This window comes from Balaenoptera ricei, chromosome 4 (genome assembly GCF_028023285.1).
Source record: "Balaenoptera ricei isolate mBalRic1 chromosome 4, mBalRic1.hap2, whole genome shotgun sequence".
NCBI lineage: Eukaryota > Metazoa > Chordata > Mammalia > Artiodactyla > Balaenopteridae > Balaenoptera > Balaenoptera ricei.
Window position 1 is genome coordinate 1,410,233 of NC_082642.1, and position 17,908 is coordinate 1,428,140.

At 38.2% G+C, this 17,908-nt stretch overlaps 1 protein-coding gene across 12 annotated transcripts in view; it reads left to right on the forward strand.

Moving 5' to 3' along the window:
* Positions 1-17,908, forward strand: part of VEPH1 (ventricular zone expressed PH domain containing 1) — a 291,970-nt gene that overhangs the window by 115,909 nt on the left and 158,153 nt on the right. For 11 of the 12 annotated variants that reach the window (XR_009502810.1, XM_059920041.1, XM_059920044.1 and 8 more), the window contains exons 8-9: positions 3,661-3,870; positions 4,439-4,836. Coding sequence is in view for 11 of the 12 variants with exons in the window: in XM_059920041.1 (XP_059776024.1) it covers positions 3,661-3,870; positions 4,439-4,836 (608 nt within the window). In the remaining variant the exon portion in view is untranslated. The remainder of the gene's footprint in view (positions 1-3,660; positions 3,871-4,438; positions 4,837-17,908) is intronic. The other variant, XM_059920046.1, reaches the window with a different exon arrangement.

Here is a 17,908-nt window from a genome sequence, read left to right on the forward strand (position 1 = left end):
TTCTGGCCCAGACATTTTATTGTTGCTTCTTTACTTATTTAGCCCTTTGCAAATCCCTCTTTTCACTCCTACTCTTGCTCCTTGCTTCTCTCCACAGTTGATATTTACCAAATGACACTGCCCCATCCCCTACTCCCCATGGACCAGGAGAAGCAGCCAGTGCTTCATAGACATCTGGTAGACCTCCAGAGGGTTTTTTTGTGGGTGCAGGGAGCAGGCTGGCTTCAGAGATGTAGGTGGTCTCAGTTCATTTATTCTGCAAACACTTCAGGTACCTGTGAGTGTCAAGCACTGTGCCAGGCACAGGGGAACAGGGATGAGCATCATAGTTCCCTTCCCACTGAGCAGCAGGGATTTACCCAGGAATAGGGTGGCCAGATGAAGCTGATAGAAATACAGGACATCCAGTTAAATTTCAGGTAAAGAACAAATAATTTTTTAGTATACGTATAATCATTTTAGTATAGTACAATACATTTTTAACTATGTCCCATTAGAGACATACCTATACTAAAAAAAATATTTGTTGTTTATCTGAAATTCACATTTGGCTGCATACCTGGCAACCTGCCCCAGAGGCACCTGACCTAACCCTCTTGGGTCAGCGGATGTCTAGGGTTAACCCATAACTTCTTCCATACCCAGAGTCCCCTCAGGGATGCTGTAAGGCAATCTGAAGGTGAAGGAAGGCATGCTCCCAGGTACGAGAGCTCTGACTCACACAGTCCTTGGTGCTTAACAGCCAATGCTTGGTGACTGGAGACAGGGGCAGGGAAAGGGGGCTGAGTGACTGTCCTCTCCTAAAGTCTGATGCCGTAGCATTCTCCAAGGAACATCAGTACCTTCCAGGATATGGAATATTGATCTGCCTGTGTCTAGGCCATTGGTGTTTTCTTTTTACATTAATACAATGCCTAGACAAGGACAGATAAAGCTTCCAGAGGAGTGATAATAATAATAACAATTAATAATAATAATAAAATTTAACATCTCCTGACTTCCTGTTTTGTGCTAGGAACAGTGCTTCACACCGATTCTGTCATTTCAGCTTCCCAACAACCCTATGAGTTAAGTATAGTTATTATCTCCATTTTATAGATGGGGAAATTGATATGAAGAGGACAAGAAATAAAAGATCTCCATAAGTAAGAAAATTTTATTTAAAAAAATCAGAAACTGGGCTTCCCTGGTGGCGCAGTGGTTGAGAATCTGCCTGCCAATGCAGGGGACATGGGTTCGATCCCTGGTCTGGGAAGATCCCACATGCCGCGGAGCAACTAGGCCCGTGAGCCACAACTACTGAGCCTGCGCGTCTGGAGCTTGTGCTCCGCAACAAGAGAGGCCGTGACAGTGAGAGGCCCGCGCACCGCGATGAAGAGTGGCCCCCGCTCGCCACAACTAGAGAAAGCCCTCACACAGAAACAAAGACCCAGCACAGCCTTAAATAAAATAAATAAATAAATAAAATTTAAAAAAAAAAAAAAAATCAGAAACTGATCCAATAAAATTATTGAGGGAGATTTACTATAATCATGTGAAATTTGAAGTTTTTTGGAAGAAAATGCTATTATTTAAACTGTTGTTATAACCCAGAGCTTTATGTAGAGAGAAAAAACTAGTAAATGCATGAGAAACTACACCTCTGACAACTTGTATGTTTTGAGATTTAAAAATTTGTTCAGTACTCAACATCTGATATATACATATTGGGGTATACTTTGTGCTTCACAAATTTTTAAGTTTTAATAATCCCAGCTATAGAAATTTCTAAAATAAAGTTCAAAAATAAAGGTATCTTTCATTTTTGAAATGTGATTAGGTTCCAAGGAACCAGAGAAATACTTTAGTTTGGTGACTATACATGGACTAACATAGATAGAAAATAAATACTGCCCCCAAATTTCTCATCTTGAGAAGGACCTTTTAAAATTAACCTTTGTAATCATGATGGTTTTAAAAATACCATCCAATGACAGCACTATCTTGATTTTATTTGTAATAGGAGTAAAAATTCAGCTTTTAGAATCTTCTGGCTAGAAGATGTAAAAACCTCCCATGTGTTTGTGGGCAGCCAGTATCTTATGTGTGTCAGAAAGGGAAGCATGTTCAAGATGAGCATTTATTCCCATGCGCTGGTTCTTGAAATCTACTCATGTATATTTCACTCAAGCATGGGATGGAAAATAAGTTTTTCATTATGTATGCAAAACCATAGGAAGCCTATAAAAGTTATATTAAAAATGCAAATAAATTTTCTCAACAATACCTTATTACACAATAAACAATGTCCTATTACTTAATGGATGATCTACTCTCCTTCCCAATTTTCACCTTCAGCATCTCTCCCTGGGCTGGACTAACAGGAGGACTCCAACCCCTGAGGACCCCAAACTAGGAACCCTCCCTCAAGGCCAGGACCCCTCTCTGGGCCAGTCAGAAAAGCTGCAGGATTCAGCCCTTCAACAATGCCCACCACAGACATGGCCCCAGAATGGGTGGAAAGTAACTGAAAAAAAATCATCAACAGCCCCTCTATGTTGGTTTTCCCTAAAAAAGCAGAAAACCAAAATTTTATTTTCTCACCCTAACTTAAGAAATATGACAGGTTTACTTTGGCCCTTATGGAAAACATAGCCATATGTTTGAAAAAGCCAGGATTTTTCTGTGAATTTGAGGCGCCTTCCCTCAACCTCTAGGAAAAATACGAAAACCAAGTAAATACACACAGACAACCAACAGAATTATTAAGCCATCTTGGTGAATGGATTTCTAGAGATTATTAACCTTTGTGTTTATAAGGAGAGAATTAATCCTAACCCCAAATTATATGATTGGTAGTGATCATTAAATTGAAATTAAAGTAACTCCAGTCTGGCTCGATATTAGAAGGCAGGTAAGGGAATATAAATACATACTACTTTTCTCTAATCATTCAGCACCTCAGTGAGCATCAGTGAGCTATTTCTGCAGCTTGTCTGTGGGGTCTTACTCTATCTAAGCCACTGTGTTAGCCCTTAGAGAGGTAACAAAGTTATTTCACAAATAGCCCCTGCCTTAAAGGAGGTAATTTTAATGACCCACAGAGTGTTTTATAAATTCTACTATACAAGATATTTGGAACTATTAATGTCATTCATGGAAAACCTCTTTCCTCCAACATAATAAAATTCAGAAAGATTTTCCTTGCTTCATAAAATGGAAGAGTCCCACTGATTTCCTTAAAATAACAAAACCATGAGTTTACACAGTCCATTTGAAATGTTCTTATTCTAATAATTTCGGTACAAACAGATCAGCATATATAAGTTTTCTAGAAAATTCCTGGCATGAATTTCATATGAAAGCATGCTTTGGAAAGCTAGATAAGAATATGGTAGATGACCATAAAAACTGCTTTTCGTCCTCTGAATCCTTCAAAACGATTTCTAATACAAAGTCGCCATAAACACCAATGTTTCTAAACTTCTGGCAGAATACACTGTAGAAGCAATTTCAAAGACCTGTGTCCATAGTAGTTACTCAATAAATATTTGTCAAATGACAAATTAAAAAATTGAGCAGGTACAGTTTTCAGTTTTGAATAAGAAGCAGTTAGCAGTTAACACTGTTCTGAAGGGTATATGTGATGAGCATCGAATGCAATGATTTTCATTCTTTTAGGAGAAAACCCAGCACTGAAATCGAATTTCTTGAGAAGCTGGAAGAAGCCAACCTCACTGTTGATGAAAATGAAGACCATGAAAAGCTCCAAGTTAAAATACAGGCTTTTGAAGACAAAATAAATGCTGAGGGCAGTACCCCTGGCTCAATCAGAAGATATAGTTTGGACCAAATTTCTAAGGAAGAAAGAAAAGACATTAGATTTAATAGGTATAAATTTTGTTTGGCTGGTTTTTAGAATATGTGCTTCATGTTTGCTATTAGTTTTGTTATCACACTTTTATTAAGTGGTTTTTAAATATCTTTTACCTATAGCAAAATTCATCCACAGTGCTTTCGTTATCCAAAGAAGCTCGCTATATTAAAAGAATTCAAATAAAAGTCACAAACCTATGGTTTATTTTTTAAAAACACTTCTTAAATATAAGTATGCTGATATTGAGAATGACTGTCAAAAGCTTTTCTTGATTTCTGATGAAAAAGCAGAAGCAAAAGTAGAAAAAAGAATATAAATATTGTAAGTTCACCATTTCCCAGCCAGTTTTGCCATGAAACTGATTTTTAAATCTTTGTTTTGGGAGGTAGCCTAGATCTACAAAGGTTTGGCTTATTACATAATGTGTATGTTTTATCAAATTCTGTTAATAGCACCAATTTTCAGTTTCACACTCTAGAGGAAGTAACTTTTGCCCAGTGTTATTATTCTTTCTTTTCCTTGTCAGTAAACGGTAGCCCAACTTCTTTACCTGCCTCAGCCTTCCCTTTGTTTGTATTGTAGGTCAAAGAGTTTGGCTTTGCACACCGCGCTAACGAATGACTTGAGTTCAGAGGATGGGGAAGTTGTAGAGAGTGGAGATACGCGAGCCAGCATCTCTCTTTCAGAAATAGACCCACTTGGCCAAGGACATGACAGGTCGCCCTTTAAGGGAGACACTGATGGATCACAACTGATAAATTCTTCAGTTTCACACCCAAGTATTATACATATAGAATCTGAGAATTTGCCAGAAACAGTTAAAGAAAACTATCAGGAAGAAACTCCAGATACAACCTCAAGGCCTGTAGAATACCATGATAAGCTCTACTTGCACTTAAAGGAAAACCTCAGTAAAGTGAAAGCATATGCTGTGGAAATGGGAAAGAAGATTCCAGTCCCTGACCAGTGTACCATTGAAGGTAAGTGACCTGAATTCACCAAACTTAAGAAATTTCAGGTATTGCTAGAAAAAACAAACAAATAAACAAAACTCCAGTAATATAAATTGCCATACCCTTCTGGATCTTTTGCAAAATAGATAATTTGAAAATACCCTTACATTATTTTAATTGCTTTTTTTTCCCCAGTAAGTTTAATCATCTTTTTGATTCCATTTGAATCTACCTAAATCTACCAACTCTGATTTTTTCAAACCTCAAAATATATTGTTTCTGGTTTCCCATCCATAGTGTTCAGGAACATTCTGTAAAGGGATATGTGGCCCCCAAAACAGGCTCTGGGGTAGGTGTCCAACGAGAGGCATTTTCCATCCACATAATCATGCAGGAAAGCTATGGGCAGCGTTGAGCTCCAAGAGATTTTCCTTCTATTCATTCAACAAGCATTTATGAAGCAGCTACCGTATGCCAGGCACTGTGCCAAAGGTTCAGTTATGAACCAAACAGACGCACTCCCTGATCTCTTGGAGGTTAGGCTATCGAAAGAAAAGATCGAAACCATAGTCAGGAGGTGACGTAAGGTCAGGAGCCAGTGAGAGTGTGAGCTAGTCAGAAAACAACAGACAAAGTAAGAAAAGAATGTCAGGGCCGGAAATTCCCTGAGGTGCCCGATTTAAGGAGATGCCAACAAAGCTCAGTAAAATTTTAAGTAAAGTCAGAATTAGTAACAACATCTTGCCAAGCCATAATGAGCTGAGGCAAAAGGAGGTAAGTAGTAATATTGATCATGTCTTTATTTACAGTTTTGATATTTTGTTTATCATGGACTTTTTGTATTAATTTTGATTTTAAAAAATATTATTTATCTTGACTACTAAATTTTCTGGGGCTCCTTTAAATTCTGTGCCCTAGTCCTGGCCCTGGGAAGGATGATGGGTTGGAGACACAGGTACTAAAATGGCAGAATGCCCAGGGCAGGCTTACCCTTCTGGCAATGGGTTGAGCAGGTGTGGATGGCTGAAGGCACTCTTGGGCTAATTAGATCTTTCCTACAGTCACTCTTAAGCAGCAGCCATGTTCTTCCCTTGAGATTTAGGTTAAGGTCCTTGCCCACTCCTAGGACATGACATCTTTTCACAGGTTTCAGCTCTCATAGAAAGCATGGAAAAAACCAGGCAGCCTCTCTTCCAGAAAGAAACACAGCTGAAGGACGGGGAATCCAATTTATATTTACCCACCCACTGACCATCAACCCCTTTCATGTTTAGGTACTAGGAGGGTTTTTCCATACTCTACTTTCTATTCCCTTCTCCCAATCCATATCAGAGGAAAGTGGATTCTCATGCTGCCAAAGGAAAAGGGCGGTTCAAGCATTTTGTAATGACAAATATTACTATTTAGCATGTTTGTATAGAATCTGACATTTTCTTTTTTTAAAAACTGAAGTATAGTAGATTTACAATGTTGTGTTAGTTTCAGGTGTACAGCAGTGATTCAGTTATACATATATATGTGTGTGTGTGTATATACATATATTCTTTTTCAGAGTCTTTTCCCTTATAGGTTATTACAAAATATTGAGTATAGCTCCCTGTACTATACAGTAGGTCCTTGTTGGTTTATCCATTATATATATATGTATTAGTGTGTATATGTTAATCCCAAACTCCTAATTTATCCCTCCCTCCCGCTTTCCCCTTTGGTAACCATAAGTTTGTTTTCTTATGTCTGTGGGTCTATTTCTGTTTTGTATATAAGTTCATTTTGTATCTTTTTTTTAGATTCCACATACAAGCGATACCATATGATATTTGGCTTTCTCTCTGTCTGGCTTACTTCACTTAGTGTGGTGATCTCTAGGGAATCTGACATTTTCAAAAGTGTTTACATTAATTTAGTGATTAGCCTTCTTAAAACTCTTTTTTGAAATGGTAACAATAGAAGTGATATTGCTCATATTCAGTATAAGTTTTGGATAATTAAGTACACCGGGACTTTGAGAATGGCTAAAATCAATAAGACTGAATTAACACAAACTCTCAACAATTGAATGTTTCACTAATTATCTATGTATTTAACACACATGTTGGAGAATTTAATATAAGAAAGGTTAAGTGAATTTCCCAGTTTGACAGAGGACGTCTGTAACAAATATAAAGTTAGATACATTTTCATCTACTGGAATAGTTTTTTATTTTATTTTTTTAAGTTTAGCTTAAATCATTAAAGATGTACTAAACGGTGAGGTTTAATCTTGTGAAAATGTGAAAGAAGTCAGGCAGAGTTACTTCAAGCATCTAGTTGTTCAAAATGATATTTCTTATGGCCTTGAATTCTTTTGGGAGTTTGAGAGTTAACTAGGTGACCTGGGTTTTTTTTTCCCAAAATATTGAATGAATCCATCATCTTTACTTAAAAAAAAAAAAAAAAGTTTTTTCTTTTCATGTTTTCTACCAAGCATGGCCTAGAACTGAGAATGTATTTTTTTAAGTTGACATTTTGGATTCATTCATGCTTTTGTAATTTCCTGGAAGTTCCTGGGAAATGCCTTGCACTGAGATATGAGTGAGGGATTGAAGATTTATATGACTCACTGTAAATACATCCACGGAGAAGTGACTGTTACTGACTGCAGGGGACACACTGTTATTATTTCAGATTGTGTAAACCACTCAGCAAAACTCCAGCAGTCATCTGGCTGACACAGTGTTGCTTATTGTCATGAGATCACTCGGCTGAACAATGTTGTGTTTCTTTCCTTAAAAATTTATTGAAGAAAGATTTAGGCTTAGGATTTGTGTTCTGTTTAATGTGTTGTTAGTATAAAAGAGGGCTATTTAGTCTTTCTTGCTAAATTATGCAAAGTAATCAAGAAACAAAGAGGAGAACCATAAAAACCACTTCCACAACATTAAAAAGACAAATAAGCCAGCAGGAAATAAGAACAGGAACAACAACAAAGAATTAAGAATAACTTTAGACTGATGTTACAAAGTCCGTGCTAAAAGGACATGACGAAACAATCCTTTAAAGAAGTTCTTTTTTGTATTGGTTTGAATCATATGAAAAAAACTGATGTTCAACTTCCTTATTTTGACTGACAAAAACGTCACTTTCACATGGTTCAACAGAATACTTCAGTAATAAAATATGTTGAAAGAACAGAAGCCTTATAGTCACTGTATAGCAGAATTCAGTATGTGGTGAATCAAGTCACAAATAGCATTCTTATCCTCAGTCAGCCATCTTATTACTGCATGATATTGATCACAGTGGGAACAGGCAATGGGCAATAGATCAGCACAAATCTATCATCATATCTGGAAAAATTGTTAAACCCCAGGTCTTATTGAAGCTGGGTCAGCAGTTCATTTTGGGTATGAAAGCCTGTTATTCCCTAGTCAGTTATTCTCTCCTGGGTTCCATTGACCTCTGGCATAGGAGCAGGTTTGCCAGCCACTGAAAGTTATGTATTCATGCGCAGAGCGATAGTCTAATATCTGCCTGATTATATTTACATAAAAGACCAGAGGAATTTTGTTCATCTGCCAAGGGGTATTTTAAAAATCTGAATCACTGGTATTCATTTATGTGAACAAAAATGATTTAGAGGTTAAAAACAAAGCACATGATATTGAAATAAATCCTTGAAAATCTGGCCCATCACTGGAGTTCTATAAAGGAAGATATAAAATCTTACAAGAACCCATCAATGCTGCTTTGGTTCGCTTTGAAGTATTTCCTGATTGGGTGAAAATACATCCCATCTGTAGAGCACATCAGCAAGGCTGACTTGCAGAAAGCTAATTTTAAAGCTGGTAATGTGGTCCTTTCTCTAATAGACCCACATGAGTTGATTTTTCTTGACTCGAACAGATATGAGAATATATAAAAATAAAATACAGCTCATTGTAAATATCAAGAAGCAGGTGCTGTTTTCATAATTAATTATAAATAAGGCTTCCTTATGGAAATTTTGCATGTAGTCAAGTCCCGCCTCATATTGGGATGACCGAGGAGACAAAGCCCACACCAGTCCTTTACCTCTTTCTCCTCAGTTGGTCCAATCTGGAGGATAATGATAACACTGATCCACTTAATGGTTCTGGGGGAGGTTTCTTTCTTTCTTGTTTAGAATAGATTGGTTTAATTCTAGGATTAGAATCATTTACCCATGGGAAGAGTTGTAAGATATGCAGGTAGAGAAAAATCCCAAAGTTTTTCCACACAATTTGAGAGGGAAAACAACAAATAGGAAGATGTCACAAATTCTCTGGAACCTCATTTCACCGAAGTGGTCCACTGAACCCGTTTGGATAACACTTGTTAGGGAAAAAATTTTCTAGAGAATTTTTCTTGGTGCTTTGGAATTTATCTTGGATGACCTACTCACCAGTTCCCATTTCTCCAGAGTGGATTTGAATCAAAAGAAGACCGGTAAGATGGTGGCAGGGTTCTCCCCTTCACTTTCTCCTGCCACACACATCCTGCTTTCTGTAATCTACATTGGCCCTTGAGAAACACCCAAATAATATGGCTAAAGGAAGATCTACAAGTCCTTTTGAAAAGACCCCTTCTGAACTCCTCTATTGAGTTAACATCAAGTCACTGCCCTTGTTCATCCCCAGCCAAGAGTAGCTGCAAGGCCTAGACAGATACCATGTCACTGGTAAGGATGTTCTGCACTTAAATCCACAACCTAACTTGTTCTACTAGAGGGCATCAGATAACTTTATTTCTCATTAATTATATTTTCAAAAGCTCTTCCTTGTTAAAAAATAAAAAGTTTGATTTTCTTTGCACATTCAAATAAATGACTAAAGAAAAATGCCCTAACTGTGCTATTGGACAAAGCAGTGTGCTGCTTATTTGCATACTTGCATTTGGTTTACCTGATATTATCTATGGATGAGATGTTTATTCATCCAGCTAGGAAACAGTGCAAAGTGAGATTGATAAGCACGTTTTGTATGGAAATTGGGAGAAATTATCTGTCAGTAAATGAAATGAGTCAACTAAACTCTTGAAATGGTTAGTTCCTCTAATATAGTGTCCACCTTGGGTATGTGTCTAATAGATTTAAAGGGACTGTGCTAAAAAATAAACAGAAGCAAAAGTAAGTACATAAATTGAGCAAAAAACGCATAGGAGTGCCTTGCAGTATATCTCGCCCTAAAAGTAGCCACATTAAAAGAGGAAGAAAAGGAGGAGATAGCTAAGAGCAGAAGTAGTCTGCTGTGGCATATTTCATATTCTTAAATATATTCTTCTTAATGTATTATTTGTAAAATAGAAGGCTATATGGCATTATACTTTTATGTCTGTAGTGAGTATTTTTATCTTTTTTTTAGGGAAGCTCATACTCAGAGATTATTATCAGTCTTCTGTTATTGTTGTTTGGGGACTGTCTTTACTCCAAAGCATACAGTGGTGGACAAAATGGTCCTGAGCCACTGATGGTCCCCAGCAGAAGAGTACATTCCAATCCAATTTGCCACAAACCAAATTTCAGGAAAGTGAATGTTATTTTTTTTTATTTACTTTCATTATGAAACTGGCAGTATGTGCCCTGTAGGGAAACAAAATGGTCCCTAAATATCATCAAATCTCATTTAAAAACTGAGCAAATCTATATTTCTGAGCTCTGTTGGTGATGAAGAGCTGGTAGCCAGGAAACTGGAAAGAGATTATATGGCTGGGTAAAGGGTTTTGATATGACAGAGGAAAGGGCGGGGGTGGAAAAAAGATGGTTTCTTCTTGTTTGCTCCACATTAACCATCAAACTTTAGATGATGGAGGATTTTTAAATGTTTTTCCAAAAACGTAGGCAATCACACAGTTGGCAATCAGGAATTCAGGTGTTTGATAATTTGGTGGCATTTATTTGTGTTACAGTCCATTGCCATAGAGGTGCATATTTACAAAGAGCAGATGAGTCTGTCTAAAGCAGACAGAGCCTCATGTCACATATTGGCAGACCCTCTTGGGGTCCGTGAAAAAGAGCTAATTAAAGCACACCAAGTCCCTGGGTTTCCTCTGTCAACATTTTTGACCTGTCCACATTAGAGACCAGTAAGAAATTATAAAAGGCAATTTTTTCTTTTCATAATAAAAGAGTCAGTGGACTTTTAAAAATAGTTTATGGAAAATACTCATTTTTAGATGAAATATTCACATCAATTATCAATTATGCCATCATTAAAATAGGCCATAAATTCAGGAGACATAATGCCATTGAAGAAACTCTGATTCTGTTTCTCATATCAAAACCCCTAATTTCCAAGTAGCCTTTTCAGATTGGCTTCTGTCACCTAGTAATATGCATTTAAGCTTCCTGCGTGTTCTTTTTTGTGGCTTGATCGATCATTTCTTTTTAGTACTGAATAATATTCCATTGTTTGGATGTATCTACCATGGTAGTATCATATAGACTAGTGCTACTGTCATCTAGTGGGTAGAGGCCAGGGCTGCTGCTAAACATCCTGTAGTGAATGGACGGCGCCCCCCGACACCCCCACCACTAAAACAAAGAATTATCCAGCCCCAAATATCAGTAATGGCTCAGAAACTCTGCAACAGAGCCTTGTTTCTCAAAATGTGGTCTGTGGACCAACAACATTGACATCACCTGGGGACTTAGAAATTCGGATTCTCAGGCCCATCTTAGACCTACTGTATCAGCATCTACAATTTAACAAGATCCCTCAGGTGATTCATATGTACATTAAAGTTTAAGAAGCAGTACTGCTGCAGGAATGAGAAATTCCATAGTGTCCTAGTAGTAGAGAATATAATTTTCTTTCTTACAGTGACTTTGTGATTTAATTAATTGACTCTTCATTTAATGCTTACCTCTTAATTGAGGAGATGAGTTTTCATCTCAAGGACACTCAAGGATATGGGGCTCAGTCATTTGGACTGTTTATGGCACTGAATTTGTGGTTCCAGTTCTTTGATTCTTCTCACAGGATATGAGTTTTAAAAAGGAAGAATAAGCTTGGAAGCCCGGAAACTCTACTCCTTGGTATATGTTTGAATTTGTACTGTGTGACCTTCTGAATTTTTATGAACACGGCATTTAGTTCCTCATGGAAGGTAATTTTAATAAGCAGAATACCTTGGGTATCAAATATGTCTTCAGTGATGCTTAGTCAAGTTGTGTAAATGAGTTAGAAACATTTGGATTACATTTCCCTTAAAATATGCATAGAATTAGAATTAAGCAAAAATATGCTGGAGGCAATGTATGCTTTCCGAATTGCAAAACCTTGAAAAATGGGTTGAGATAAGTATCTGTATGTGAATACACCTATCATTGATATTTACAGGTTAATCCACTTGGCCTTCATTCCTTTTATTTATTTTTTTTAAATTAATTAATTAATTTATTTATTTTTGGCTGTGTTGGGTCTTCATTGTTGCGCGTGGGCTTTCTCTAGTTGCGGCGAGCGGGGGCTACTCTACGTTGCGGTGCACAGGTGTCCTATTGCGGTGGCTTCTCTTGTTGCAGCGTATGGGCTCTAGGTGCATGGGCTTCAGTAGTTATGGCATGCAGGCTCAGTAGTTGTGGCTCGCGGGCTCTAGAGCGCAGGCTCAGTAGGCTCAGTTTCTCTGAGGTATGTGGGATCTTCCCAGACCAGGGATTGAATCCGTGTACCCTGCATTGGCATGCGGATTCTTAACCACTGCGCCACCAGGGAAGTCCCTTCATTCCTTTTAATTGGAACTGATGTCATTGTACTTTGGACCATCTTTTCTCTACTAAATCTATATCATTTTTTCTAAGCTCTTCTAAAAAGAACCTTGAAAATATTTAAATAAAGCTATCTTTTCCAGTAAAAGTAGACAGTTACGACTATTCCTGTATCCCCTATCATGTCTTTCTACTGAATTTTTATTTTACAGTAACACCACTTCATAAATACAATTATACCCTGGGGTTTTATTATGTTTGTTTGATTGATTGTTTTTTTTAACAAAGCCTTTGAACTCTTAAAAATAATGGAATCTATAGTAAAAGAATCAAGACAAGCATAGGCATCCTTTATATTCTTACAACATTGATATTGTACGACGTCTCCATAATTCCAATGTCAAATGTACATTGAACACTTAAGATGTTTGTTAATGCTTCCAGAAATTTTGTCATGGTTAACTTTGCATTCCCTGGATTATTGTGGATTTTTAATTTATGTGTGACAGCAAGAAGAATTATTCTGTCTTCTTAAAGTAATTCAGTATGTATATAAATTTAAGGGTTTATTTGAGAATTTAAAGCACTAAAACATGAAGCAATTTCCAAAGCAAAGAATAAAATGAAGCATATTGCCATCCTTGGTTTGTTAAAGTGTTACCTGTGAATACCTTTAATGTAAATTATAGTGCCTTAATGGGTAAGGGTACCTATTTAAGTTCAACTGAGAAACTGGTTTTTCAAACTCTTGGGGCTTAAGAAATTCCCAAATGCTTTTTAGTCAAGCATTGTTATTGTTAACTTTCAAACTCATGCACATTTTAAGGAAATGTAATCCATGTGTTTCAAATTCATTTTCACTTAATCCATCAAGATATGGTTTGGTAAACTCTTCTGATCCACATGAAGTATTTTACTGATAATAAAAATCTCATCAAGAAATGACTTTTGCTGATAGTTAAGAAATGTACCCAGATTGCTGAAATGTTGACCCTGTTGACTTTTGAAGACAAAGATCTTTTTCTGGTTTTGGTCACACTCTTTTTCTTCCATCTCAGTTACCATTTAAAAAAAAAAACAAAAACATAAACAACAACAAAAAAAACATGACGACATGGAATCATAGAATCAGCTGGTTGTGGTCAAGGTTTGTACAGGGAGATCGGGACTGGTCATTCTAGTCAAGGTGGGCTTGGAACCACCCCTATGATAAATTAATGATTAGGTACAATAAATCATTTAAAGTGTCTGAGAAGAATTCCCCTTCTTTTTTCCAATCCAAAGCCTATACCACCATCACCACCTTCTTGCGGGGAGCCTCAAATAATTTCTATTAGCAAATCATTTATTTGTGTTCTCACTCTTTGTCCCTTTCCCCCAAATAGAAGGGGCTGACATTGTCCAGACAGATGAGTGTCTGGAGACACAAGAACTTAAAGAGTGGTGTGGCGGTGGGCTGTCCCCAGTGAATGTCCTCAGTATCCCAAGAGCAAGTGGAGCCCTCAGCTGCCTTTACACCTGCTCACCCCGTGCAGGGCCCAGTGCTTGACAGCACCAGCCTAGGAGGACCGGCAAGGTTGACATCTTTGGTGGGCAGCTGACCAGGGAAAGAAATCCATTGCAGCAATGAGTCCAGCTGGAGTCAGTCCTTGCAGCCAGCTTAGGCCTTCTCAAGTCACATATCACTGCCTTCATCAGATGAATGACCTTCCAAAAATGCTTCTTTGTGCCCTGAAAAGGGGATTCCTGGAGCCTTTCTCTACCCTTGCGTGAAGTTCCCAGCTGGGTAAGCAGAAGCCTGGGTCATCAGCTATGTTCTTCTCAGCCCATGGGGGCCTTGACCAGGTCCAGGGTGGGACAGGAGTACCACTTGGAGCCTGAAGAGATTCCTTGGACCCTAGAGTAGGACTCAGGGTGCCTTTTTTTAGGTTTCCAATACCTTGGCTTTTAGGGCGCTGGTTTCAATAACCATTATCTAACGTCCCCCACTCTTACACACCTTGTGAGAGGGTGTCAGGGTTTGGAGTCCCAGAAACGGAGCTGGAGTAGGGCATCACTCCAGCCCCAGCGACTGAGACGAGAAGCAGGCAAGCACAGGGGTCTGAGTCTATATCTTGTTACAGCCCGGCAGGCTCTGGACCCTCTCTATCCCCAGTGCCCAGCACAGTGCCAGGCACAAAGCAGGTGCTCAACACACATAGCTGAATGAATGAGTGAATGAATGAATGAACAGACAAATGAACCAACAAATGAAGAGCAGGAGCAGGCCTGCCCAGAACCTGACCTAGTAGATGCCGTGTGTACGACTAATGTGCAACTGAATCTCTTTTCGTCAAGTGGGCTTTCACAGTGCATGTGACTTTTCGCTTACGGTTAGGTTGATAGCCGATATTTCATTAAGAAAAGTTCATTGTGTTGTTACGCAACATAAGAGGTTGAAAACCCACAGAGACTGCCACAAATAAAGAAATTAGATCTCAAACTCAGCATTAAAAAAGAGGCAAAATGGTTAATCATTTGCTGGCAATATGTACATGGTATTTTTCAAAACATTTGATAGATTGAAGAAAATACTGAATTAGTGAAAACTGCTCATTGTTCTATTTAGATAAATGAGCTTCTTTATAGTTATTCATACAGTTAGAGGGGAAAGTGCAGGAGTGAGGCTGTGGGGTAGAGCTGTTAGAAGCATGCGCTCAGGCAGCCAGAGTTAGGGCCAGGAGTCTCTCTTCCACAATAATGGCCAATTCATTGCATATTTGAGAATTAAGTGAGATACGCATCTAAAAAGCATTACTCCTAAAAGCTTTTAGTATTTTTAACTCAAATTCAATCAGTATTCATGTTGCAGGCTCCAGCTATCATGGACATTAATTACATGTGGATTTTCATCTGTAGGAAAAAAGGGGTGAGGTGGGTGAGGGCACAGCGTAACTCCCCACGGTGCCCCACCGCCCGTATATAGGAAAGGCATGGGCTGAGCAGTGGACGAGGTGAAGACTTCTCCCCAGAACAGTTCCACAGCCTGTGTCACCTGCAGGGAAAATGATCTTATTCTTCAGACTAAAAATGGGACATGTGAGCTGGAGAAAGCTGCCTATTTATTTATATCCAATGGATGTTTTTCAGACACAATTCTTAGTTTCTGAGTATTTTGCACCTCTGAGACTATGATTGCCTGAAATTATTTTATGTATAAAACAAACTTAACTTCATCACTTATCCTTCAGAAGGCTAGCCCACTGTGATAATTTTGTGACAGCTGGTAGATTAATTGAATTTATCAACCAATAGCACAACCCAATTCTAATCCATTTCCTAGTGGAAAAAATTCCTAGAGAAGTTAACTTTTTACAGTTATAAAAGCATAATGTTCACTATAAAAATTTGCCAAGTAGAGAAAGGAGTAAAGAAAATCATCCTTAATCTTACCATTTTACCACTGTTAGAAATTTTATGTATTTCCTTCCAGGACTATATTGGAAAATATTTTGACCTTTTCGGGAAGGGCTATTTTTCAAAGATGATTCACTTTTTAATCAGATGGTGAACATTTAGGTTTGAAAATTGTGGACTAATCTAAGAGTACAATTTAACAATTTAAGCCAGCAATGTGTAATTATAACTACCTTTTGCTACAGAATTTAAGCAGGATAATCTTCTAAATGGAATATTTTTGTTGAAGCACCGGGAACAACAAACCTGCTAGTCAACTAACATGAATTTAGTATGTGAAGAATTGTCAGATTTCCCTCTATGAATAACATTTATCTCACAGCTATATCAGATACAAGATATTGAATCTAGATCAGTACCTTTCTTTAAAAGGATATTTTTTTGCCATACCTTAGTAAAATATATTTCTTTCCTGGCTGCGGCATTCCCTTTGAGGCTAAGATTAAATGTAATAATTCAAAAAACTTTAACATTCTTCAAACAATTTGAAACATAGAAAAATATTTACATCAAGCCTAGCAATATTAATCATTGTTACCAGCTTGCATGCTAGACTAGAGGTTGGCAAACTTTCTGTAAAAGGCCAGGTAGTAAATATTTTTGGACAGAGACAGTCGATGAGGTCTCTGCTGCAACTACTCAACTCTGTCACTGTAGGGTAAAAGCATCCATAGGTAATATATATGTGGATGGGCATGAATGAGTTCCAATAAAACTTTATTTATACAAGCAGTGAGTCAGACTTGACCAACAGCTGTAGTTTATCAAGCCTTGTTCTAGACAGTCAATTTTTACTGGCTGTCACATTCACCTAGAGTTTAGATTCAGTTTAAGGGTTTCTGACCCTTCCCCCATCCCTTATACACACAAGACTTCCAGTAAACATGGCTGGTTGAACACATGTTTATCTCCGCTACCACTAAAATGCCACATAAATCACAATAAAGGAATTAAAAGGTATAAACTTAGGAGAATGGAGAAGACAGCAGACAAAGGATGTCAACAAAAGGTTTGGCCAAGTAAAGGAGATGCAAACTTGGCAGTAAACGGTGCCTGGGTAATATCATTTGTGGTCCAAGGGAGGTGCCACATGAGAGGAATCTTGTACAGTTCTGCTGAGCTCTAGTGATCTAGGTAGGGCTGGAGGCAGCAAACTGCTTCTCAGGAAAGTTGGGCAGAACCTGATGCAGTCACTGCCAGAGCTGCCACACTTTGCTTATTTGTAAAACTCAAAGTAATTGGCTGAGGGTGGGGGAGGAGGTCTTGACTCCAACTGTAAACGTTTTGGTATTCAGTGGGCTTTTGGAATGAGAAGAATAGTGCCAAGAAGAACTAGCAGTTTAACTGCTAGTGCTTTTAGAGCTATTAAGCTCTTCTGAAACGCTTTCCCTTCGGCCTTCTCTCTGAGACCCAAGGGAACAATTTGCTCATATTTGCGGGGTCCCTTCTAGTACCCATTGATGAGTTTCCATCATGTGAGGAAGGAAGGGGCAGAAAGTCGGAAGACAAGAAATGGCAGAAAGGAGGCTTCTGGGTGCAGATTTGCTAGTCTGGGTCTCTGTCCACAGAAGGAAGCTCAGACTGAGGGAGGCTGGTAGCTATGGCCCCAGATGGGCTTATTCGGGTGTCTCACTCCACAGCCCTGCATGAGTCTGGCGGACAAAGGCAGTGTGTTAGGAAGCCGTGTGTTCTGTTGTGACAGATGCAAACTTCAAGGGTCACTGGGGTCATATATAACAAGCTTCAGTAACTCCGAGCCAAGAACTCCCATCTCCTTTTCCCAGCAGAGTATTTAGAGAATTGATGAAAAAAAAAAAAAAGTTGACTTAGTTTTTTTTGTTTTGTTTTGTTTTGTTTTGAGATAGACCCTTTTCGTGCTCTGTTTTCTCTTTTGTCCCAAAACAGACACTAGTTATATTCAGGTCCTGTTTGCTCTATTCAGAG